A 26,335-nucleotide genomic window follows, 5' to 3' on the forward strand; every position below is an offset into this window, starting at 1 on the left:
CAAATGTTGAGGCTGGCTACCTCTAAGTCCCAGGCCATCTGGAAGGTTACCCAGGAAACAGTAGTGCCATGGCAACCGTGGCTGGGGTTACCCAGGAAACGACCGACCGTTGCCAAGGAGACTGCTTCACAGCGGGCAATATTGGAGCCATCCAGCGGAAGCCCTGTTCTGTCTCCGATCTCGGCTGTGTGTGTCCTCTGTTATGCTAAATTCTCATGCAGCAGGTCTCTCCTCATCTGATTCTAGTTCACATAATAAAAGCATCAATTCTATCGGATTCTATTCCTTCTCTTTGAGTGTTTAGTACACTGCCACTGAACAGCTGCTGAACAGCAGGAGAACAGCAGAAGAACAGCTACTGAACAGCTACTGAACAGCTGCTGAACAGCAGGAGAAAAGCTACTGAACAGCAGGAGAACAGCTACTGAACAGCAGGAGAACAGCCACTGAACAACAGGAGAACAGCCACTGAACAGCAGGAGAACAGCCACTGAACAGCCACTGAACAGCTGCTGAACAGCAGGAGAACAGCCACTGAACAGCCACTGAACAGCTGCTGAACAGCAGGAGAACAGCTACTGAACAGCAGGAGAACAGCTGCTGAACAGCAGGAGAACAGCTACTGAACAGCTACTGAACAGCTGCTGAACAGCTACTGAACAGCAGGAGAACAGCCACTGAACAGCAGGAGAACAGCTACTGAACAGCTACTGAACAGCTACTGAACAGCTGCTGAACAGCTACTGAACAGCAGGAGAACAGCCACTGAACAGCAGGAGAACAGCTACTGAACAGCAGGAGAACAGCTACTGAACAGCAGGAGAACAGCTACTGAACAGCTACTGAACAGCAGGAGAACAGCCACTGAACAGCAGGAGAACAGCTACTGAACAGCTACTGAACAGCAGGAGAACAGCTGCTGAACAGCAGGAGAACAGCTACTGAACAGCTGCTGAACAGCTGCTGAACAGCAGGAGAACAGCTACTGAACAGCCACTGAACAGCTGCTGAACAGCAGGAGAACAGCTACTGAACAGCTACTGAACAGCCACTGAACAGCTGCTGAACAGCAGGAGAACAGCTACTGAACAGCAGGAGAACAGCTGCTGAACAGCAGGAGAAAAGCTACTGAACAGCTACTGAACAGCTGCTGAACAGCAGGAGAACAGCAGGAGAACAGCAGGAGAACAGCAGGAGAACAGCAGGAGAACAGCAGGAGAACAGCAGGAGAACAGCAGGAGAACAGCAGGAGAACAGCAGGAGAACAGCAGGAGAACAGCAGGAGAACAGCAGGAGAACAGCTACTGAACAGCAGGAGAACAGCTACTGAACAGCAGGAGAACAGCAGGAGAACAGCAGGAGAACAGCTACTGAACAGCAGGAGAACAGCTACTGAACAGCAGGAGAACAGCCACTGAACAGCAGGAGAACAGCCACTGAACAGCAGGAGAACAGCCACTGAACAGCAGGAGAACAGCTACTGAACAGCTACTGAACAGCTACTGAACAGCAGGAGAACAGCAGGAGAACAGCAGGAGAACAGCTACTGAACAGCAGGAGAACAGCTACTGAACAGCAGGAGAACAGCCACTGAACAGCAGGAGAACAGCTACTGAACAGCTACTGAACAGCAGGAGAACAGCAGGAGAACAGCAGGAGAACAGCAGGAGAACAGCAGGAGAACAGCAGGAGAACAGCAGGAGAACAGCTACTGAACAGCAGGAGAACAGCTACTGAACAGCATTCATACAATCAGAAACATCTATTGTTATCTATATGCAACAGAATAGAATATATATATATATATTTAATGTAATGGATGGTGTTACAGATCTTGTGAGTGCGTGTGTGATCAGTGTGTGATCAGTGTGTGATCAGTGTGTGATCAGTGTGTGATCAGTGTGTGTGTGTGTGTGTGTGTGTGTGTGTGTGTGTGTGTGTGTGATCAGTGTGTGTGTGTGTGTGTGTGTGTGTGTGTGTGTGTGTGTGTGTGTGTGTGTGTGTGTGTGTGTGTGTGTGTGTGTGTGTGTGTGTGTGTGTGTGTGATTAGTGTGTGTGTGTGTGTGTGATCAGTGTGTGTGTGTGTGTGTGTGTGTGATCTGTGTGTGTGTGTGTGTGTGTGTGTGTGTGTGTGATCTGTGTGTGTGTGTGTGTGTGTGTGTGTGTGATCAGTGTGTGTGATCAGTGTGTGTGTGTGTGTGATCAGTGTGTGTGATCAGTGTGTGTGTGTGTGTGATCAGTGTGTGTGATCAGTGTGTGTGTGTGTGTGATCAGTGTGTGTGTGTGTGTGTGTGTGTGTGTGTGTGTGTGTGTGTGTGTGTGTGTGTGTGTGTGTGTGTGTGTGTGTGTGTGTGTGTGTATATGATCAGTAAGGAGCTGACAGCTCGTTGAGGAACCTTTGAAATCAAAGTGATGTTTATTGGTACATGTCATATCAGGGGCAGCGAAATGTGTTTCTACCTTCAACAGTAATACAAAACACACATCATCTACACAATTTAAAGAAATATATTAAGAAATACCAGAACGAGCAATGTCAGAGCACAGAATATAAATATATATAGGATGGTGTGTATAGACAGTATAGACAGTAGTTATATAGGATGGTGTGTATAGACAGTATAGACAGTAGTTATATAGGATGGTGTGTATAGACAGTAGTTATATAGGATGGTGTGTATAGACAGTAGTTATACAGGATGGTGTGTATAGACAGTATAGACAGTAGTTATATAGGATGGTGTGTATAGACAGTATAGACAGTAGTTATATAGGATGGTGTGTATAGACAGTAGTTATATAGGATGGTGTGTATAGACAGTATAGACAGTAGTTATATAGGATGGTGTGTATAGACAGTATAGACAGTAGTTATATAGGATGGTGTGTATAGACAGTAGTTATATAGGATGGTGTGTATAGACAGCAGTTATATAGGATGGTGTGTATAGACAGTATAGACAGTAGTTATATAGGATGGTGTGTATAGACAGTAGTTATAGAGGATGGTGTGTATAGACAGTAGTTATATAGGATGGTGTGTATAGACAGTAGTTATATAGGATGGTGTGTATAGACAGTAGTTATATAGGATGGTGTGTATAGACAGTAGTTATATAGGATGGTGTGTATAGACAGTATAGACAGTAGTTATATAGGATGGTGTGTATAGACAGTAGTTATATAGGATGGTGTGTATAGACAGTAGTTATATAGGATGGTGTGTATAGACAGTAGTTATATAGGATGGTGTGTATAGACAGTAGTTATATAGGATGGTGTGTATAGACAGTATAGACAGTAGTTATATAGGACGGTGTGTATAGACAGTAGTTATATAGGATGGTGTGTATAGACAGTATAGACAGTAGTTATATAGGATGGTGTGTATAGACAGTATAGACAGTAGTTATATAGGATGGTGTGTATAGACAGTAGTTATATAGGATGGTGTGTATAGACAGTAGTTATATAGGATGGTGTGTATAGACAGTAGTTATATAGGATGGTGTGTATAGACAGTATAGACAGTAGTTATATAGGATGGTGTGTATAGACAGTATAGACAGTAGTTATATAGGATGGTGTGTATCGACAGTAGTTATATAGGATGGTGTGTATAGACAGTATAGACAGTAGTTATATAGGATGGTGTGTATAGACAGTATAGACAGTAGTTATATAGGATGGTGTGTATAGACAGTATAGACAGTAGTTATATAGGATGGTGTGTATAGACAGTAGTTATATAGGATGGTGTGTATAGACAGTATAGACAGTAGTTATATAGGATGGTGTGTATAGACAGCAGTTATATAGGATGGTGTGTATAGACAGTAGTTATATAGGATGGTGTGTATAGACAGTAGTTATACAGGATGGTGTGTATAGACAGTATAGACAGTAGTTATATAGGATGGTGTGTATAGACAGTAGTTATATAGGATGGTGTGTATAGACAGTAGTTATATAGGATGGTGTGTATAGACAATAGTTATATAGGATGGTGTGTATAGACAGTAGTTATATAGGATGGTGTGTATAGACAGTATAGACAGTAGTTATATAGGATGGTGTGTATAGACAGTAGTTATACAGGATGGTGTGTATAGACAGTAGTTATACAGGATGGTGTGTATAGACAGTATAGACAGTAGTTATATAGGATGGTGTGTATAGACAGTAGTTATATAGGATGGTGTGTATAGACAGTAGTTATACAGGATGGTGTGTATAGACAGTATAGACAGTAGTTATATAGGATGGTGTGTATAGACAGTAGTTATATAGGATGGTGTGTATAGACAGTAGTTATATAGGATGGTGTGTATAGACAATAGTTATATAGGATGGGGTGTATAGACAGTAGTTATATAGGATGGTGTGTATAGACAGTAGTTATATAGGATGGTGTGTATAGACAGTAGTTATATAGGATGGTGTGTATAGACAGTATAGACAGTAGTTATACAGGATGGTGTGTATAGACAGTAGTTATATAGGATGGTGTGTATAGACAGTATAGACAGTAGTTATATAGGATGGTGTGTATAGACAGTAGTTATATAGGATGGTGTGTATAGACAGTATAGACAGTAGTTATATAGGATGGTGTGTATAGATAGTATAGACAGTAGTTATATAGGATGGTGTGTATAGACAGTAGTTATATAGGATGGTGTGTATAGACAGTAGTTATATAGGATGGTGTGTATAGACAGTATAGACAGTAGTTATATAGGATGGTGTGTATAGACAGTAGTTATATAGGATGGTGTGTATAGACAGTATAGACAGTAGTTATATAGGATGGTGTGTATAGACAGTAGTTATATAGGATGGTGTGTATAGACAGTATAGACAGTAGTTATATAGGATAGTGTGAATAGACAGTATAGACAGTAGTTATATAGGATGGTGTGTATAGACAGTATAGACAGTAGTTATATAGGATGGTGTGTATAGACAGTAGTTATATAGGATGGTGTGTATAGACAGTATAGACAGTAGTTATATAGGATGGTGTGTATAGACAGTAGTTATATAGGATGGTGTGTATAGACAGTAGTTATATAGGATGGGGTGTATAGACAGTATAGACAGTAGTTATATAGGATGGTGTGTATAGACAGTATAGACAGTAGTTATATAGGATGGTGTGTATAGACAGTATAGACAGTAGTTATATAGGATGGTGTGTATAGACAGTAGTTATATAGGATGGGGTGTATAGACAGTATAGACAGTAGTTATATAGGATGGTGTGTATAGACAGTATAGACAGTAGTTATATAGGATGGTGTGTATAGACAGTAGTTATATAGGATGGTGTGTATAGACAGTATAGACAGTAGTTATATAGGATGGTGTGTATAGACAGTAGTTATATAGGATGGTGTGTATAGACAGTATAGACATTAGTTATATAGGATGAACCATGACTAGAATACAGTATGTACACATAGTGTAAAACAGTATGAAAACATTAATAAAGTGACCAGTGTTCGACAGATCTATGTACACAGAGCAGGAGGCGCTAAGGTTCAGGGCAGGGTACTGAGTGGAGGACCGATAGTGGTAACTAAGGTGCATTGCAGGGTACTGGGTGGAGGCTGGCTAGTAACAGTAACTAAGGTTAAGGGCAGGGTACTGGGTGGAGGCCGGCTAGTAACAGTAACTAAGGTTCAGGGCAGGGTACTGGGTGGAGGCCGGCTAGTAACAGTAACTAAGGTTCAGGGCAGGGTACTGGGTGGAGGCCGGCTAGTAACAGTAACTAAGGTTCAGGGCAGGGTACTGAGTGGAGGCTGGATAGTGGTAACTAAGGTGCAGTGCAGGGTACTGGGTGGAGGCTGGCTAGTAACAGTAACTAAGGTTCAGGGCAGGGTACTGAGTGGAGGCTGGATAGTGGTAACTAAGGTGCAGTGCAGGGTACTGAGTGGAGGCTGGATAGTGGTAACTAAGGTGCAGTGTAGGGTACTGGGTGGAGGCCGGCTAGTAACAGTAACTAAGGTTAAGGGCAGGGTTACTGGGTGGAGGCCGGCTAGTAACAGTAACTAAGGTTCAGTGCAGGGTACTGGGTGGAGGCCGGCTAGTAACAGTAACTAAGATTCAGGGCAGGGTACTGGGTGGAGGCCGGCTAGTAACAGTAACTAAGGTTCAGGGCAGGGTACTGGGTGGAGGCCGGCTAGTAACAGTAACTAAGGTTCAGGGCAGGGTACTGGGTGGAGGCCGGCTAGTAACAGTAACTAAGGTTCAGGGCAGGGTACTGGGTGGAGGCCGGCTAGTAACAGTAACTAAGGTTCAGTGCAGGGTACTGGGTGGAGGCTGGCTAGTAACAGTAACTAAGGTTCAGGGCAGGGTACTGGGTGGAGGCCGGCTAGTAACAGTAACTAAGGTTCAGGGCAGGGTACTGGGTGGAGGCCGGCTAGTAACAGTAACTAAGGTTCAGGGCAGGGTACTGAGTGGAGGCTGGATAGTGGTAACTAAGGTGCAGTGCAGGGTACTGAGTGGAGGCTGGATAGTGGTAACTAAGGTTAATGGCAGGGTACTGGGTGGAGGCCGGCTAGTAACAGTAACTAAGGTTCAGGGCAGGGTACTGAGTGGAGGCTGGATAGTGGTAACTAAGGTGCAGTGCAGGGTACTGGGTGGAGGCCGGCTAGTAACAGTAACTAAGGTTCAGGGCAGGGTACTGGGTGGAGGCCGGCTAGTAACAGTAACTAAGGTTCAGGGCAGGGTACTGGGAGGAGGCTAGTAACAGTAACTAACGTTCAGGGCAGGGTAATGGGTGGAGGCCGGCTAGTAACAGTAACTAAGGTTCAGGGCAGGGTACTGGGTGGAGGCCGGCTAGTAACAGTAACTAAGGTTCAGGGCAGGGTACTGGGTGGAGGCCGTCTAGTAGTGACTAAGGTTCAGGGCAGGGTACTGGGTGGAGGCCGGCTAGTAACAGTGACTAAGGTTCAGGGCAGGGTACTGAGTGGAGGCTAGTAACAGTAACTAACGTTCAGGGCAGGGTAATGGGTGGAGGACGGCTAGTAACAGTAACTAAGGTTCAGGGCAGGGTACTGGGTGGAGGACGGCTAGTAACAGTGACTAAGTTTCAGTGCAGGGTACTGGGTGGAGGCCGGCTAGTAACAGTGACTAAGGTTTAGGGTAGAGTACCGGGTGGAGGCTGGCTAGTAACAGTAACTAAGGTTCAGGGCAGGGTACTGGGTGGATGCCGGCTAGTAACAGTAACTAAGGTTCAGGTCAGGGTACTGGGTGGAGGCTGGCTAGTAACAGTAACTAAGGTTCAGGGCAGGGTACTGGGTGGAGGCTGGCTAGTAACAGTAACTAAGGTTCAGGGCAGGGTACTGGGTGGAGGCCGGCTAGTAACAGTAACTAAGGTTCAGGGCAGGGTACTGGGTGGAGGCCGTCTAGTAACAGTAACTAAGGTTCAGGGCAGGGTACTGGGAGGAGGCTAGTAACAGTAACTAAGGTTCAGGGCAGGGTACTGGGTGGAGGCCGGCTAGTAACAGTAACTAAGGTTCAGGGCAGGGTACCGGGTGGAGGCCGGATAGTGGTGACTGTTTAAAAATCTGATGTAGGATCACTTTAATCCTGAATACACGCCACTCACATATTAGAATCAGCTGAAGACTCTCTGGTGTTTTATATGTCTCTATGTCTCTCCTTCTTCATCCAGACACAGACTGCTGTGTTGTAACAGAGTACAACCCTGTGCAATGTCCATATCACCATTATACACTATATATATAATAGTATGTGGACACCCGTTCAAATTAGTGGATTCGGCTATTTTAACCACACCCCTTGCTGACAGGTGTATAAAATCGAGCACACAGCCATGCAATCTCCACGGACAAACATTGGCAGTAGAATCTCCTTACTGAAGAGCTCAGTGACTTTCAACGTGGCACTGTCATAGGATGCCACCTTTCCAACAAGTCAGTTCGTCACATGTCTGCCCTGCTAGAGCTGCCCTGGTCAACTGTAAGTGCTGCCCCATCAACTGTTAGAGCTGCCCCAGTCAACTGTAAGTGCTGTTATTGTGAAGTGAAAAAGTCTAGGAGCAACAACGGCTCAGCCGCGAAGTGGTAGGCCACACAAGCTCACAGAACGGGACCGCCGAGTGCTGAACTACGTAGCGTGTAATAGTTGTCTGTCCTCGGGCGCAACACTCCGAGTTCCAAACTGCCTCTGAACTAAACCCATTCATTCCAGTGAAGGGAAGTCTTAACGCTACAACATAAAATTACATTCTCGACAATTCTATGCTTCTAAATTTGTGGCAACAGTTTGGGGAAGGCTATTTCCTGTTTCAGCATGACAATGCCCACATGCACGTAGCAAGTTCCATAAGGAAATGGTTTGTCTTGATCGGTGTGGAAGAACTTGACTGGCCTGCACAGAGCACTGTCCTCAACCCCATCGAACACCTTCGGGACCTTCGGGATGAATTGGAACGCCGACTGTGAGCCAGGCCTAATCGCCCAACATCAGTGCCCGACCTCACTAATGCTCTTGTGGCTGAATGGAAGCAAGTCCCCGCAGCAATGTTCCAACATCTAGGGGAAAGCCTTCCCAGAAGAGTAGAGGCTGTTATAGCAGCAATGTTCCAACATCTAGTGGAAAGCCTTCCCAGAAGAGTGGAGGCTGTTATAGCAGCAATGTTCCAACATCTAGTGGAAAGCCTTCCCAGAAGAGTGGAAGCTGTTACAGCAGCAATGTTCCAACATCTAGTGGAAAGCCTTCCCAGAAGAGTGGAGGCTGTTACAGCAGCAATGTTCCAACATCTAGTGGAAAGCCTTCCCAGAAGAGTGGAGGCTGTTACAGCGGCAATGTTCCAACATCTAGTGGAAAGCCTTCCCAGAAGAGTGGAGGCTGTTATAGCAGCAATGTTCCAACATCTAGTGGAAAGCCTTCCCAGAAGAGTGGAGGCTGTTATAGCAGCAATGTTCCAACATCTAGTGGAAAGCCTTCCCAGAAGAGTGGAGGCTGTTACAGCGGCAATGTTCCAACATCTAGTGGAAAGCCTTCCCAGAAGAGTGGAGGCTGTTATAGCAGCAATGTTCCAACATCTAGTGGAAAGCCTTCCCAGAAGAGTGGAGGCTGTTATAGCAGCAAATCGGGGGACCAAATCCATATTTAATCCCCATGATTTTTGGATGATATGTTGGACATGCAGGTGTCCACATACTTTTGGTCATGTAGTGTATATATTCCCATTACATATGGGGGCTAGAGATTCATGGTGGTGATGAGTCTCTCCTCATTCAACCACATCTGTTAAAGCACTACATACATTAATCCATGAGTCCGTTATGATGCCCATAGACTACACGTCAGTGAATATCTTCTTGTTGATGCTGACACTGTTCACCGTGTTGTTTTGTGTCACGGTTGTCGTCGTGGTAGCTGTGGTTGCCGTGGGGAAGTTCTGCTGCTGTTTGAAGGTGCTGCTGTTCAATCCTCTGTTTTCCTCTATCACCAGGTACTCACTCTTACTCAGCGATGTAGAGCTGCTCCTCTTCCTCATCTCCCCATCCTCCTCCGTCTCGGCCGCCAGCGGCTGACAGCTGCCCACGTGGAGGTACTGCGCTTGCTCCTCGCCCTCCGTCTCCCGGTGGTAGAAGTAGTTGAAGTTGGACACGATGACGGGGACGGGCAGGGCGATGGTCAACACCCCAGCGATAGCGCAGAGAGAGCCCACGATCTTCCCGCCGATGGTTATCGGGTGCATGTCTCCATAGCCGACAGTAGTCATGGTGACCACGGCCCACCAGAAGGCATCAGGGATGGAGCTAAAGCTGGAGTCTGGGTCGTCAGCCTCGGCGAAGTAGACGGCACTGGAGAAGAGGATGACTCCGATGAAGAGGAAGAAGATGAGCAGGCCCAGCTCCCGCATGCTGGCCTTCAGGGTCTGGCCCAGGATCTGGAGCCCCTTGGAGTGTCTGGACAGCTTGAAGATCCTGAACACCCTGACCAGACGGATGACCCTGAGGATGGCGAGGGACATGGCCTGCTGCCCGTTCCCCTGCTGCTCCGCAAGCTCCGTGCCCAGCGTAATGAAGTAGGGTATGATAGCAACAATATCTATAATGTTCATGATGTTCTTAGAGAAGGTGGCCTTGGAGGGACAGGCGAAGAACCGGACCAGCAGCTCAAAGGAGAACCAGATGATGCACAGCGTCTCCACCACGAAGAACGGGTCGGAGAACGGAGAGGAGAAAATCGGCTCGGTGCCGTTAATAACGGAAGCCACCGGCACCTTGTGGTCGTCCCTGAACTCCGGTAACGTCTCCAGGCAGAAGATGACGATGGAGATGAGGATGACGAGGACGGAGACGATGGCTATCCCCCGCGCCGGACCACTGCTCTCAGGGTACTCAAACAGCAACCACACCTTTAGGATGAGAGGAGATACACTGTTATAACCACACCTTTAAGAGGAGATATACTGTATTAACCACACCTTTAAGAGGAGATATACTGTATTAACCACACCTTTAAGATGAGATATACTGTATTAACCACACCTTTAAGATGAGATATACTGTTATAACCACACCTTTAAGAGGAGATATACTGTATTAACCACACCTTTAAGAGGAGAGGAGATATACTGTATTAACCACACCTTTAAGAGGAGATATACTGTATTAACCACACCTTTAAGATGAGAGGAGATATACTGTATTAACCACACCTTTAAGAGGAGATATACTGTTATAACCACACCTTTAAGAGGAGATATACTGTATTAACCACACCTTTAAGAGGAGAGGAGATATACTGTATTAACCACACCTTTAAGAGGAGATATACTGTATTAACCACACCTTTAATATGAGAGGAGATATACTGTATTAACCACACCTTTAAGAGGAGAGGAGATATACTGTATTAACCACACCTTTAGGAGGAGAGGAGATATACTGTATTAACCACACCTTTAAGATGAGATATACTGTATTAACCACACCTTTAGGAGGAGAGGAGATATACTGTATTAACCACACCTTTAAGAGGAGAGGAGATATACTGTATTAACCACACCTTTAGGAGGAGAGGAGATATACTGTATTAACCACACCTTTAAGATGAGATATACTGTATTAACCACACCTTTAAGATGAGAGGAGATATACTGTATTAACCACACCTTTAAGAGGAGATATACTGTATTAACCACACCTTTAAGAGGAGAGGAGATGTACTGTATTAACCACACCTTTAAGAGGAGATATACTGTATTAACCACACCTTTAAGAGGAGATATACTGTATTAACCACACCTTTAAGAGGAGATATACTGTATTAACCACACCTTTAAGAGGAGATATACTGTATTAACCACACCTTTAAGAGGAGATATACTGTATTAACCACACCTTTAGGATGAGAGGAGATATACTGTATTAACCACACCTTTAAGATGAGATATACTGTATTAACCACACCTTTAAGAGGAGATATACTGTATTAACCACACCTTTAAGATGAGATATGCTGTATTAACCACACCTTTAAGAGGAGATATACTGTATTAACCACACCTTTAAGATGAGATATACTGTATTAACCACACCTTTAGGATGAGAGGAGATATACTGTATTAACCACACCTTTAAGAGGAGATATACTGTATTAACCACACCTTTAGGAGGAGATATACTCTATTAACCACACCTTTAAGATGAGAGGAGATATACTGTTATAACCACACCTTTAAGAGGAGATATACTGTATTAACCACACCTTTAAGATGAGAGGAGATATACTGTTATAACCACACCTTTAAGAGGAGATATACTGTATTAACCACACCTTTAAGAGGAGAGGAGATATACTGTATTAACCACACCTTTAGGATGAGAGGAGATATACTGTATTAACCACACCTTTAAGAGGAGATATACTGTATTAACCACACCTTTAAGAGGAGATATACTGTATTAACCACACCTTTAAGAGGAGATATACTGTATTAACCACACCTTTAAGAGGAGATATACTGTATTAACCACACCTTTAAGAGGAGAGGAGATATACTGTATTAACCACACCTTTAAGAGGAGATATACTGTATTAACCACACCTTTAAGAGGAGAGGAGATATACTGTATTAACCACACCTTTAAGAGGAGATATACTGTATTAACCACACCTTTAAGAGGAGATATACTGTATTAACCGCACCTTTAAGAGGAGATATACTGTATTAACCACACCTTTAAGAGGAGAGGAGATATACTGTATTAACCACACCTTTAAGAGGAGATATACTGTATTAACCACACCTTTAAGAGGAGATATACTGTATTAACCACACCTTTAAGAGGAGATATACTGTATTAACCACACCTTTAATATAAGAGGAGATATACTGTATTAACCACACCTTTAGGAGGAGAGGAGATATACTGTATTAACCACACCTTTAAGATGAGAGGAGATATACTGTATTAACCACACCTTTAAGAGGAGATATACTGTATTAACCACACCTTTAAGAGGAGATATACTGTATTAACCACACCTTTAAGAGGAGATATACTGTATTAACCACACCTTTAAGAGGAGATATACTGTATTAACCACACCTTTAGGAGGAGATATATTGTATTAACCACACCTTTAAGAGGAGATATACTGTATTAACCACACCTTTAAGAGGAGATATACTGTATTAACCACACCTTTAAGAGGAGATATACTGTATTAACAACACCTTTAAGAGGAGATATACTGTATTAACCACACCTTTAAGATGAGAGGAGATATACTGTATTAACCACACCTTTAAGAGGAGATATACTGTATTAACCACACCTTTAATATGAGAGGAGATATACTGTATTAACCACACCTTTAAGAGGAGATATACTGTATTAACCACACCTTTAAGAGGAGATATACTGTATTAACCACACCTTTAAGATGAGAGGAGATATACTGTATTAACCACACCTTTAAGAGGAGATATACTGTATTAACCACACCTTTAAGAGGAGAGGAGATATACTGTATTAACCACACCTTTAAGAGGAGATATACTGTATTAACCACACCTTTAAGAGGAGAGGAGATATACTGTATTAACCACACCTTTAAGAGGAGATATACTGTATTAACCACACCTTTAATATGAGAGGAGATATACTGTATTAACCACACCTTTAAGAGGAGATATACTGTATTAACCACACCTTTAAGAGGAGAGGAGATATACTGTATTAACCACACCTTTAAGAGGAGATATACTGTATTAACCACACCTTTAGGAGGAGATATACTGTATTAACCACACCTTTAAGAGGAGATATACTGTATTAACCACACCTTTAAGAGGAGAGGAGATATACTGTATTAACCACACCTTTAAGATGAGATATACTGTATTAACCACACCTTTAAGAGGAGAGGAGATATACTGTATTAACCACACCTTTAAGAGGAGATATACTGTATTAACCACACCTTTAAGAGGAGAGGAGATATACTGTATTAACCACACCTTTAAGAGGAGATATACTGTATTAACCACACCTTTAAGATGAGATATACTGTATTAACCACACCTTTAAGAGGAGAGGAGATATACTGTATTAACCACACCTTTAAGAGGAGATATACTGTATTAACCACACCTTTAAGAGGAGATATACTGTTATAACCACACCTTTAAGAGGAGAGGAGATATACTGTATTAACCACACCTTTAAGATGAGATATACTGTATTAACCACACCTTTAAGAGGAGAGGAGATATACTGTATTAACCACACCTTTAAGATGAGATATACTGTATTAACCACACCTTTAAGAGGAGATATACTGTATTAACCACACCTTTAAGAGGAGAGGAGATATACTGTATTAACCACACCTTTAAGAGGAGAGGAGATATACTGTATTAACCACACCTTTAAGAGGAGATATACTGTATTAACCACACCTTTAGGAGGAGATATACTGTATTAACCACACCTTTAAGAGGAGAGGAGATATACTGTATTAACCACACCTTTAGGAAGAGATATACTGTATTAACCACACCTTTAAGAGGAGATATACTGTATTAACCACACCTTTAGGAGGAGATATACTGTATTAACCACACCTTTAAGAGGAGAGGAGATATACTGTATTAACCACACCTTTAGGAGGAGATATACTTTATTAACCACACCTTTAAGAGGAGAGGAGATATACTGTATTAACCACACCTTTAAGATGAGATATACTGTATTAACCACACCTTTAAGAGGAGAGGAGATATACTGTATTAACCACACCTTTAAGAGGAGATATACTGTATTAACCACACCTTTAAGAGGAGAGGAGATATACTGTATTAACCACACCTTTAAGAGGAGATATACTGTATTAACCACACCTTTAAGATGAGATATACTGTATTAACCACACCTTTAAGAGGAGAGGAGATATACTGTATTAACCACACCTTTAAGAGGAGATATACTGTATTAACCACACCTTTAAGAGGAGATATACTGTTATAACCACACCTTTAAGAGGAGAGGAGATATACTGTATTAACCACACCTTTAAGAGGAGATATACTGTATTAACCACACCTTTAAGATGAGATATACTGTATTAACCACACCTTTAAGAGGAGAGGAGATATACTGTATTAACCACACCTTTAAGAGGAGATATACTGTATTAACCACACCTTTAAGAGGAGATATACTGTATTAACCACACCTTTAAGAGGAGATATACTGTATTAACCACACCTTTAAGATGAGATATACTGTATTAACCACACCTTTAAGATGAGATATACTGTATTAACCACACCTTTAAGAGGAGAGGAGATATACTGTATTAACCACACCTTTAGGAGGAGATATATTGTATTAACCACACCTTTAAGAGGAGATATACTGTATTAACCACACCTTTAAGAGGAGATATACTGTATTAACCACACCTTTAAGAGGAGATATACTGTATTAACCACACCTTTAAGAGGAGATATACTGTATTAACCACACCTTTAAGAGGAGAGGAGATATACTGTATTAACCACACCTTTAAGATGAGATATACTGTATTAACCACACCTTTAGGAGGAGATATACTGTATTAACCACACCTTTAAGAGGAGATATACTGTATTAACCACACCTTTAAGAGGAGATATACTGTATTAACCACACCTTTAAGAGGAGATATACTGTATTAACCACACCTTTAAGAGGAGAGGAGATATACTGTATTAACCACACCTTTAAGATGAGATATACTGTATTAACCACACCTTTAGGAGGAGATATACTGTATTAACCACACCTTTAAGAGGAGATATACTGTATTAACCACACCTTTAAGAGGAGATATACTGTATTAACCACACCTTTAAGAGGAGATATACTGTTATAACCACACCTTTAAGAGGAGAGGAGATATACTGTATTAACCACACCTTTAAGATGAGATATACTGTATTAACCACACCTTTAAGAGGAGAGGAGATATACTGTATTAACCACACCTTTAAGAGGAGATATACTGTATTAACCACACCTTTAAGAGGAGATATACTGTATTAACCACACCTTTAAGAGGAGATATACTGTATTAACCACACCTTTAAGAGGAGAGGAGATATACTGTATTAACCACACCTTTAAGATGAGATATACTGTATTAACCACACCTTTAGGAGGAGATATACTGTATTAACCACACCTTTAAGAGGAGATATACTGTATTAACCACACCTTTAAGAGGAGATATACTGTATTAACCACACCTTTAATAGGAGATATACTGTATTAACCACACCTTTAAGAGGAGAGGAGATATACTGTATTAACCACACCTTTAAGATGAGATATACTGTATTAACCACACCTTTAAGATGAGATATACTGTATTAACCACACCTTTAATATGAGAGGAGATATACTGTATTAACCACACCTTTAAGAGGAAATATACTGTATTAACCACACCTTTAAGATGAGATATACTGTATTAACCACACCTTTAAGAGGAGAGGAGATATACTGTATTAACCACACCTTTAAGAGGAGAGGAGATATACTGTATTAACCACACCTTTAAGATGAGATATACTGTATTAACCACACCTTTAAGAGGAGATATACTGTATTAACCACACCTTTAAGAGGAGATATACTGTATTAACCACACCTTTAAGATGAGATATACTGTATTAACCACACCTTTAAGATGAGATATACTGTATTAACCACACCTTTAATATGAGAGGAGATATACTGTATTAACCACACCTTTAAGAGGAGATATACTGTATTAACCACACCTTTAGGATGAGAGGAGATATACTGTATTAACCACACCTTTAGGATGAGAGGAGATATACTGTATTAACCACACCTTTAAGAGGAGATATACTGTATTAACCCATGAAGGACATTATTCTGTTTTCCTCGGTATTTTATAGTCCTTGCTCAAGGGAACATCAACACTTTTCGTAATGTATCACTTATCCAGAGCAACTACATGCATGTCCTCGTACTGGTCGCCCGTTGGAATCCAACCCACAACCCTCTACCAACTGAGACACTCAGGATAACCAGAAGAAGAAAGGGAAGAAAGGGAAGAAAGGGAAGAAAGGGAAGAAAGGGAAGAAAGGGAAGAAAGGGAAGAAAGGGAAGCGCCAGAAGGTTCTCTTTGGAAAAAGGGGTAAATTTACCATAAAAAATATAATGCTGTTAGGATGAATGCTGTTAATGTTACGGCATGTTCAATGGAACAAACATTTCTAAACTCTGACGTGTTTTTTCGGCTTTTTGTCGGGGAGTACAACACGTCTGTGCTCAACCATACCTGTCTCTGCAGCTCGTTGTCGGGTAGTGGTCTCTCCTCTTCCTTAATAAAACCCTCATCCTCTCTGAACTTCTCCATGGCCTCCTCTCCCAGCTCGTAGAAGCGGATCTCCTCAGAGAAGATGTCTATGGGCACGTTGACGGGTCTCCTGATACGCCCGCCCGACTGGTAGTAGTAGAGGATGGCGTCGAAGCTGGGCCGGTTCCTGTCAAAGAAATACTCGTTCCTCAGAGGGTCAAAGTACCTGGAGAAAGAGAGAGGGGCGGGTGTGTGGGCTGTTGAATTATGATAGAGAGAGGCCGATACATAAGTAGTAATACTTAATTTACAGACAGACAGACAGACAGACAGACAGACAGACAGGCAGGCAGGCAGACAGACAGACAGACAGACAGACAGACAGGCAGACAGACAGGCAGACAGACAGGCAGACAGACAGACAGACAGACAGGCAGGCAGGCAGGCAGACAGACAGACAGGCAGGCAGACAGACAGACAGACAGACAGACAGACATATAATTGATATATTGATAGTTAATTGATTAATTGTCAGCAGTAGGCGTGACGTGTTAAGACAAGACAAGACAAGACAATAACCAGTAGAGAGAACGTCCTTCTGTACCTCATCCTGGTCTTAGGGTTGTTCCACATGTTGTACCAAACAAAGTGTTTAAGGCTAAGGTTAGACATGACCTCAGAGTGGTTCAGGTAAGGGTTAAGGTTAGACATGACCTCAGAGTGGTTCAGGTAAGGGTTAAGGTTAGACATGACCTCAGAGTGGTTCAGGTAAGGGTTAAGGTTAGACATTACCTCAGAGTGGTTCAGGTAAGGGTTAAGGTTAGACATTACCTCAGCGTGGTTCAGGTAAGGGTTAAGACATTACCTCAGAGTGGTTCAGGTAAGGGTTAAGACATTACCTCAGAGTGGTTCAGGTAAGGGTTACGGTTAGACATTACCTCAGAGTGGTTCAGGTAAGGGTTAAGACATTACCTCAGAGTGGTTCAGGTAAGGGTTAAGACATTACCTCAGAGTGGTTCAGGTAAGGGTTAAGGTTAGACATTACTTCAGAGTGGTTAAGGTAAAGGTTAAGGTTAGACATTACCTCAGAGTGGTTCAGGTAAGGGTTAAGGTTAGACATTACTTCAGAGTGGTTAAGGTAAAGGTTAAGGTTAGACATTACCTCAGAGTGGTTCAGGTAAGGGTTAAGGTTAGACATGACCTCAGAGTGGTTCAGGTAAGGGTTAAGGTTAGACATTACCTCAGAGTGGTTAAGGTAAAGGTTAAGGTTAGACATTACCTCAGAGTGGTTCAGGTAAGGGTTAAGACATTACCTCAGAGTGGTTAAGGTAAGGGTTAAGACATTACCTCAGAGTGGTTCAGGTAAGGGTTACGGTTAGACATTACCTCAGAGTGGTTCAGGTAAGGGTTAAGACATTACCTCAGAGTGGTTCAGGTAAAGGTTAAGGTTAGACATTACCTCAGAGTGGTTCAGGTAAGGGTTAAGACATTACCTCAGAGTGGTTCAGGTAAGGGTTAAGACATTACCTCAGAGTGGTTCAGGTAAGGGTTAAGGTTAGACATTACCTCAGAGTGGTTAAGGTAAGGGTTACGGTTAGACATTACCTCAGAGTGGTTCAGGTAAGGGTTAAGGTTAGACATTACCTCAGAGTGGTTCAGGTAAGGGTTAAGGTTAGACATTACCTCAGAGTGGTTAAGGTAAGGGTTAAGACATTACCTCAGAGTGGTTCAGGTAAAGGTTAAGGTTAGACATTACCTCAGAGTGGTTAAGGTAAGGGTTAAGGTTAGACATTACCTCAGAGTGGTTCAGGTAAGGGTTACGGTTAGACATTACCTCAGAGTGGTTCAGGTAAGGGTTCAGACATTACTTCAGAGTGGTTAAGGTAAGGGTTAAGACATTACCTCAGAGTGGTTAAGGTAAGGGTTCAGACATTACCTCAGAGTGGTTAAGGTAAGGGTTAAGACATTACCTCAGAGTGGTTAAGGTAAGGGTTAAGACATTACCTCAGAGTGGTTAAGGTAAGGGTTAAGAAATTACCTCAGAGTAGTTCAGGTAAGGGTTAAGGTTAGACATTACCTCAGAGTGGTTAAGGTAAGGGTTAAGACATTACCTCAGAGTGGTTCAGGTAAGGGTTACGGTTAGACACTACCTCAGAGTGGTTAAGGTAAGGGTTCAGACATTACCTCAGAGTGGTTAAGGTAAGGGTTAAGGTTAGACATTACCTCAGAGTGGTTCAGGTAAGGGTTAAGGTTAGACATTACATCAGAGTGGTTCAGGTAAGGGTTAAGACATTACCTCAGAGTGGTTCAGGTAAGGGTTAAGGTTAGACATTACCTCAGAGTGGTTCAGGTAAGGGTTAAGACATTACCTCAGAGTGGTTCAGGTAAGGGTTAAGGTTAGACATTACCTCAGAGTGGTTAAGGTAAGGGTTAAGGTTAGACATTACCTCAGAGTGGTTGAGGTAAGGGTTAAGGTTAGACATTACCTCTCAGAGTGGTTCAGGTAAGGGTTAAGGTTAGACATTACCTCAGAGTGGTTCAGGTAAGGGTTCAGACATTACCTCAGAGTGGTTAAGGTAAGGGTTAAGGTTAGACATTACCTCAGAGTGGTTCAGGTAAGGGTTAAGACATTACCTCAGAGTGGTTCAGTTAAGGGTTAAGGTTAGACATTACCTCAGAGTGGTTCAGGTAAGGGTTAAGGTTATACATTACCTCAGAGTGGTTCAGGTAAGGGTTACGGTTAGACATTACCTCAGAGTGGTTCAGGTAAGGGTTAAGACATTACCTCAGAGTGGTTTAGGTAAGGGTTAAGGTTATACATTACCTCAGAGTGGTTCAGGTAAGGGTTACGGTTAGACATTACCTCAGAGTGGTTCAGGTAAGGGTTAAGGTTAGACATTACCTCAGAGTGGTTAAGGTAAGGGTTAAGGTTAGACATTACCTCAGAGTGGTTCAGGTAAGGGTTAAGACATTACCTCAGAGTGGTTCAGGTAAGGGTTAAGACATTACCTCAGAGTGGTTCAGGTAAGGGTTCAGACATTACCTCAGAGTGGTTAAGGTAAGGGTTAAGACATTACCTCAGAGTGGTTAAGGTAAGGGTTAAGACATTAACTCAGAATTGTTCAGGTAAGGGTTAAGGTTATACATTACCTCAGAGTGGTTCAGGTAAGGGTTACGGTTAGACATTACCTCAGAGTGGTTCAGGTAAGGGTTAAGACATTACCTCAGAGTGGTTCAGGTAAGGGTTAAGGTTAGACATTACCTCAGAGTGGTTCAGGTAAGGGTTAAGGTTAGACATTACCTCAGAGTGGTTCAGGTAAGGGTTAAGGTTAGACATTACCTCAGAGTGGTTCAGGTATGGGTTACGGTTAGACATTACCTCAGAGTGGTTCAGGTAAGGGTTAAGACATTACCTCAGAGTGGTTCAGGTAAGGGTTAAGGTTAGACATTACCTCAGAGTGGTTCAGGTAAGGGTTAAGGTTAGACATTACCTCAGAGTGGTTCAGGTAAGGGTTAAGGTTAGACATTACCTCAGAGTGGTTCAGGTATGGGTTACGGTTAGACATTACCTCAGAGTGGTTCAGGTAAGGGTTAAGACATTAACTCAGAGTGGTTAAGGTAAGGGTTAAGGTTAGACATTACCTCAGAGTGGTTCAGGTAAGGGTTAAGGTTAGACATTACCTCAGAGTGGTTCAGGTAAGGGTTAAGGTTAGACATTACCTCAGAGTGGTTCAGGTAAGGGTTAAGGTTAGACATTACCTCAGAGTGGTTCAGGTAAGGGTTACGGTTAGACATTACCTCAGAGTGGTTCAGGTAAGGGTTACGGTTAGACATTACCTCAGAGTGGTTCAGGTAAGGGTTACGGTTAGACATTACCTCAGAGTGGTTCAGGTAAGGGTCAAGGTTTGGTTAAAACAAACATATCAAGAAGACCTTTCTACGGCTGGATTCGAACTCTGCAGAGGCAGATGCTTAAGCCAATCCGCCATCCACAACGCCCTACGTGAAGGTAACAGCGCTCACTGCTGCCCCTAGTGGTCGGTTTCCACCTAATCTCCTGACATCCTCACGGATGGACATCGAATACGGACTTGTATCACAGGTGACAAGGCTGATTTAACTATATATATCCTGATATCTGATTTTATGCGATAAAATAAGTATATTTCCTGATATCTGATTTTATGTGATATAAAGAGTATTTGGTATTTTATTAGGATCTCCATAAGCTGTTGCAAAAGCAGCAGATACTCTTCCCCGGTTCCACACAGAACATGAAACATGACATAATTACAGAACATTAATAGACAAGAACAGCTCAAGGACAAAACTATATATAAAAAACATTTAAGGCACACACAGCCTACATATCAATGCATAAACACAAACTATCTAATAGGTCAAATAGGGGAGAGGTGTTGCTCTATCTGTTTTTTAAAACCAGGTTTGCTGTTCATTTGAGCATTCTGAGATGGATGGAAGTTCCATGCAATAATGACTCTATAAAATGCTGTATGTTTCCTTGAATTTGTTCTGGACCTGGGGACTGTGAAAAGACCCCTGGTGGCATGTCTGGTCGGGTAAGTGTGTGTGTCAGAGCTGTGTGATTTGGGGACTGTGAAAAGACCCCTGGTGGCATGTCTGGTGGGGTAAGTGTGTGTGTGTCAGAGCTGTGCGATTTGGGGACTGTGAAAAGACCCCTGGTGGCATGTCTGGTGGGGTAAGTGTGTGTGTGTCAGAGCTGTGTGATTTGGGGACAGTGAAAAGGACCCCTGGTGGCATGTCTGGTGGGGTAAGTGTGTGTGTCAGAGCTGTGTGTAAGTTGACTATGCAAACAATTAGGGATTTTCAACATATTAATGTTTCTTATAAAAACAAGAAGTGATGCAGTCAGTCTGAATGTGGTCGGACCATCACATCATTGGCATATACAGTTGAAGTCGGAAGTTTACATACACCTTAGCCAAATACATTTAAACTCAGTTAAACTCAGTCACAATTCCTGACATTTAATCAGAGTAAAAATGCCCTGTCTTAGGTCAGTTAGGATCACCACTTTATTTTAAGAATGTGAATGATAATAGTAGAGCGATAATAGTAGAGAGATTTATTTCAGCTTTCATTTCTTTCATCACATTCCCAGTGGGTCAGAAGTTTACGTACAGTCAATTAGTATTTGGTAGCATTGCCTTTCAATTGTTTAACTTGGGTCAAACGTTTCAGGTAGCCTTCCACAAGCTTCCCTCAATAAGTTGGGTGAATTTTGGCCCATTCCTCCTGACATAGCTGGTGTAACTGAGTCAGGTTTGTAGGCCTCCTTGCTTGCACAAGCTTTTTCAGTTCTGCCCACACATTTTCTATAGGATTGAGGTCAGGGCTTTGTGATGGCCACTCCAATACCTTGACTTTGTTGACCTTAAGCCATTTTGCCACAACTTTGGAAGTATGCTTGATGTCATTGTCCATTTGGAAGACCCATTTGCGACCAAGCTTTAACTTCCTGACTGATGTCTTGAGATGTTGCTTCAATATATCCACATAATTTTCCTTCCTCATGATGCCATCTATATTATGAAGTGCACCAGTCCCACCTGCAGCAAAGCACCCCCACAACATGATGCTGCTACCCCCGTGCTTCACGGTTGGGATGGTGTTCTTCAGCTTGCAAGCCTCCCCTTTTTTCCACAAAACATAACGATGGTCATTATGGCCAAACAGATCTATTTTAGTTTCATCAGACCAGAGGACATTTCTCCAAAAAGTACGATCTTTGTCCCCATGTGGAGTTACAATCCGTACTCTGGCTTTTTTATGGAGGTTTTGGACCAGTTTTCCTTCTAGGCTTCTAGGCTTAGTAAGCATCTCTTTGTTCATGCTGTGTCCTGTATGTTAACCTTAGGATCCATATGCTTGGAATAGTGCCTTAGAAATGTCTGTTAATGCTTTGTAACTTAAGCTTAATGCCATGTATGTGAATACATTAGTTGTGCAATGTTAATTAAATATCTGCCTTTGATATAGACAATTCTCAGACTAATTCTCGCTAGTCAACGTCAACTCATTGCCTAATGCTTGCTTATATATTTTAATTCACTTTATGGAGTCAGATAAATATGTTAATAGGCAAAATTGCTTAGTCATATTATGAGTCACATGTAAACTGTATACACACACCTCAAATACTACTGTCCACTACAAGCGTATAATAATCTACAGTGGAAGAAACAGTATGTGAACCCTTTGGAGTTACCTGCATTTCTACATAAATTGGTCATAAAAGTTGATCTGATCTTCATCTAAGTCACAACAACAGACAAATACAGTGTGCTTAAACAAATAACTAATATTATATTTTTCTTGTCTATATTGAATACATAATTTAAAAATTCACAGTGTAGGTTGGAAAAAGTATGTGAACCCCAAGGCTAATGACTTCTCCAAAAGCTAATTGTAGTCAGGAGTCAGCTGACCTGGAGTCCAATTAATGAGACGAGATTGGAGATGTTGGTTAGAGCTGCCTTGCCCTATAAAAAACACTCACAAAATTTGAGTTTGCTATTCACAAGACGTATTGCCTGATGTGAACCACGCCTCGAACAAAATATATCTCAGAAGACCTAAGATTAAGAAATGTTGACTTGCATAAAGCTGGAAAGGTTTACAAAACTATCTCTAAAAGTCTTTATGTTCATCAGTCCACGGTAAGACAAATTGTCTCGTAAAACACTAAACAAGAATGGTGTTCATGGGAGGACACCACGGAAGAAGCCACTGCTGTCCAAAAAAAACATTGCTGCAAGTCTGAAGTTCACAAAAGAGCACCTGGATGTTCCACAACACTGCTGGCAGAATATTCTGTGGACAGATGAAACTACAGTTGAGTTGTTTGGAAGGAACACAACACTATGTGTGGAGAAAAAAAGGCACAGCACACCAACATCAAAACCTCATCCCCAACTGTAAAGTCTGGTGGAGGGAGCATCATGGTTTGGGGCTGCTTTTCCTCAGAGCCTGGACACCTTGCTATCATCAATGGAAAAATGAATTCCCAAGTTTATCGAGACATTTTGCAGGAGAATGTAAAGGCTGTCCGCCAATTGAAGGGCAACAGAAGTTGGGTGATACAACAGGACAACGACCCAAAACACAGAAGTAAATCAACAACAGAATGGCTTCAACAGAAGAAAATACGCCTTCTGGAGTGGCCCAGTCAGAGTCCTGACCTCAACCCGATTGAGATGCTGTTGGATGACCTCAAGAGACCGGTTCACACCAGACTTCCCAAGAATATTGCTGAACTGAAACAGTTTTGTAAAGAGGAACAGTCCAAGGTTCCCTCCTGACCGTTGTGCAGGTCTGATCTGCAACTATAGAAAACGTTTGGTTGAGGTTACTGCTGCCATAGTAGGGTCAACCAGTTATTAAATGCAAGGGTTCACATACTTTTCCCACCCTGCACTGTGAATGTTTACACAGTGTGTTAAATAAAGACATGAAAACATATAATTGTTTTTGTGTTACTAGTTTAAGCAGACTGTTTGTCTATAGTTGTGACCTAGATGAAGATCAGATCACATTTTATGACCAATTTTTGCAGAAATCCAGGGTTAACATACTTTTTTTTGCCACTGTATAGAAGTACTATAGTTACCTCATCCTCTTCTTGGGGTCCCCCAGCAGGGTCTCAGGGAACTGGGAGAGGGTCTTCAGCTGCGTCTCGAAGCGCAGCCCAGAGATGTTGACGACCACGCGCTCGCAGCACTCATGGTCCGGTTGGTTCCGTTCGTACCGGTCCAGAGAGTGGTGACCTGGTAGTGTCACCAACTCCTCCAACATGTTGTCTCCGCCGCACGCCACCACCGTCATCACATCGATGTCCGTCTCTGTGTATCCGTGGTTTACGAGGGTGTCGCGATCTCGGAGGTCGGGGTGGTCCTGGTGGGTCTTGGTAATGGAAGGCGGTGGGGATTGAAGGAGACTGTGGTGGTCGTCCATGTGCGTGCCGAGATAGACGGACGGAGACACATGCAGGGGCACCAGCTGTTCCCCCTCCGCGAGCCCCTGTTAGCCTGCCACCACCACGGCTTCCCCTCCTCCGTCTCCTCTCTCTCTCTCCCTGTCTGTCTGCTCTCCTCACTCCGTCTGACTCTCTCCAATTGGTGTTCCCTCCCACGGTGCGAGAGCTGTGGTTTATCAACATGCGAGCACTACCCCCCGCCCCTGGCAGGCAACCCCCTTCTCTCTCTCTCTCTCTCTCTCTCTCTCTCTCTCTCCTCTCTTTCTCTCCTCTCTCTCCTCCTATCAGAGCGCGGACAGACATAAACAGTGAGTATCGGACGTGTCACAACCCGACTCTTTGGGTGTGCCCACAACATGAATTATGAATGAAACGACAAGCAGGACCTTTTGATCAAGGTGACCGAGGACATTATTGGGTAGATAGTGCTCAATCAAAGGTTGCTGCGTTGTGAAGAAAATCGTCGAAAACATTTGGGGAAGTCTCTGGTCAACGTTTGACAGCAATCCGTGTTTGGATTTAGTTTCCCTGACACTGTTGTTTTCAAAGGGTCAAGTTTGAACATTTGTTGCAAAATTCCCATCCATGTCTTACCGATATTCACATTTTTCGCACATCGTGTTTAAATCATCTACAAGTGACTTTGTTGAGCTTCACAATCAATTTGAAATACTTTCAGATTAAACTAGACACACCTATCCATAATAATAACACGTGGGATTTAAAGCCCCAAAATAAATCTGGCATAAAAAAAGGCAAATTAAATGGGCAGATGTCCTCAACTACTCCATTGGTGGATATTTAGAATCCCATTCTGAATAAATTAAATGGGCAGATGTCCTCAACTACTCCATTGGTGGATATTTAGAATCCCATTCTGAATAAATTAAATGGGCAGATGTCCTCAACTACTCCATTGGTGGATATTTAGAATCCCATTCTGAATAAATTAAATGGGCAGATGTCCTCAACTACTCCATTGGTGGATATTTAGAATCCCATTCTGAATAAATTAAATGGGCAGATGTCCTCAACTACTCCATTGGTGGATATTTAGAATCCCATTCTGAATAAATTAAATGGACAAATGTCTTCAACTACTCCATTGGTGGATATTTTCTTGTCTGGGTTCCGTGGTTGCCATGGTGCCGTGATGTATCCTAATCAGAGAGCTGTGTAAATATTGAACATGTGTTATTATTTGTAAGTGTCTGCTGGCTGCTCCAGGGTTTGATCACTATATCCCGTGGTCTTGACTATCAGAGCCGCAGGATCCTGTTGAAACATATATGTTTTAGCTTCATAGCTGGCTGGCAGCCTGGCTGGCTGACTGGTTGGCTGGCTGTTTGGCTGGCTGTTTGGCTGGCTGGCTGGCTGTTTGGCTGGATGTTTGGCTGGCTGCCTGGCTGTTTGGTTGGCTGGCTGACTGGCTGGCTGTTTGGCTGGCTG

At 42.7% G+C, this 26,335-nt stretch overlaps 1 protein-coding gene across 1 annotated transcript; it reads right to left on the reverse strand.

Annotated features, from left to right (window-relative positions):
• Window positions 1-2,393: 2,393 nt before the first annotated feature.
• On the reverse strand, window positions 2,394-25,054 carry LOC129829437 (potassium voltage-gated channel subfamily A member 3). Its single transcript, XM_055891132.1, has 3 exons — window positions 24,521-25,054; window positions 16,852-17,095; window positions 2,394-10,402 (listed from the first exon to the last, which is right to left on the reverse strand). The coding sequence occupies exons 1-3, from the start codon at window positions 24,862-24,864 to the stop codon at window positions 9,335-9,337; spliced, it is 1,656 nt and encodes a 551-aa protein (XP_055747107.1). The 5' UTR covers window positions 24,865-25,054; the 3' UTR covers window positions 2,394-9,334.
• Between the last annotated feature and the right edge of the window lie 1,281 nt (window positions 25,055-26,335).

This window comes from Salvelinus fontinalis, chromosome 31 (assembly GCF_029448725.1).
Source record: "Salvelinus fontinalis isolate EN_2023a chromosome 31, ASM2944872v1, whole genome shotgun sequence".
NCBI lineage: Eukaryota > Metazoa > Chordata > Actinopteri > Salmoniformes > Salmonidae > Salvelinus > Salvelinus fontinalis.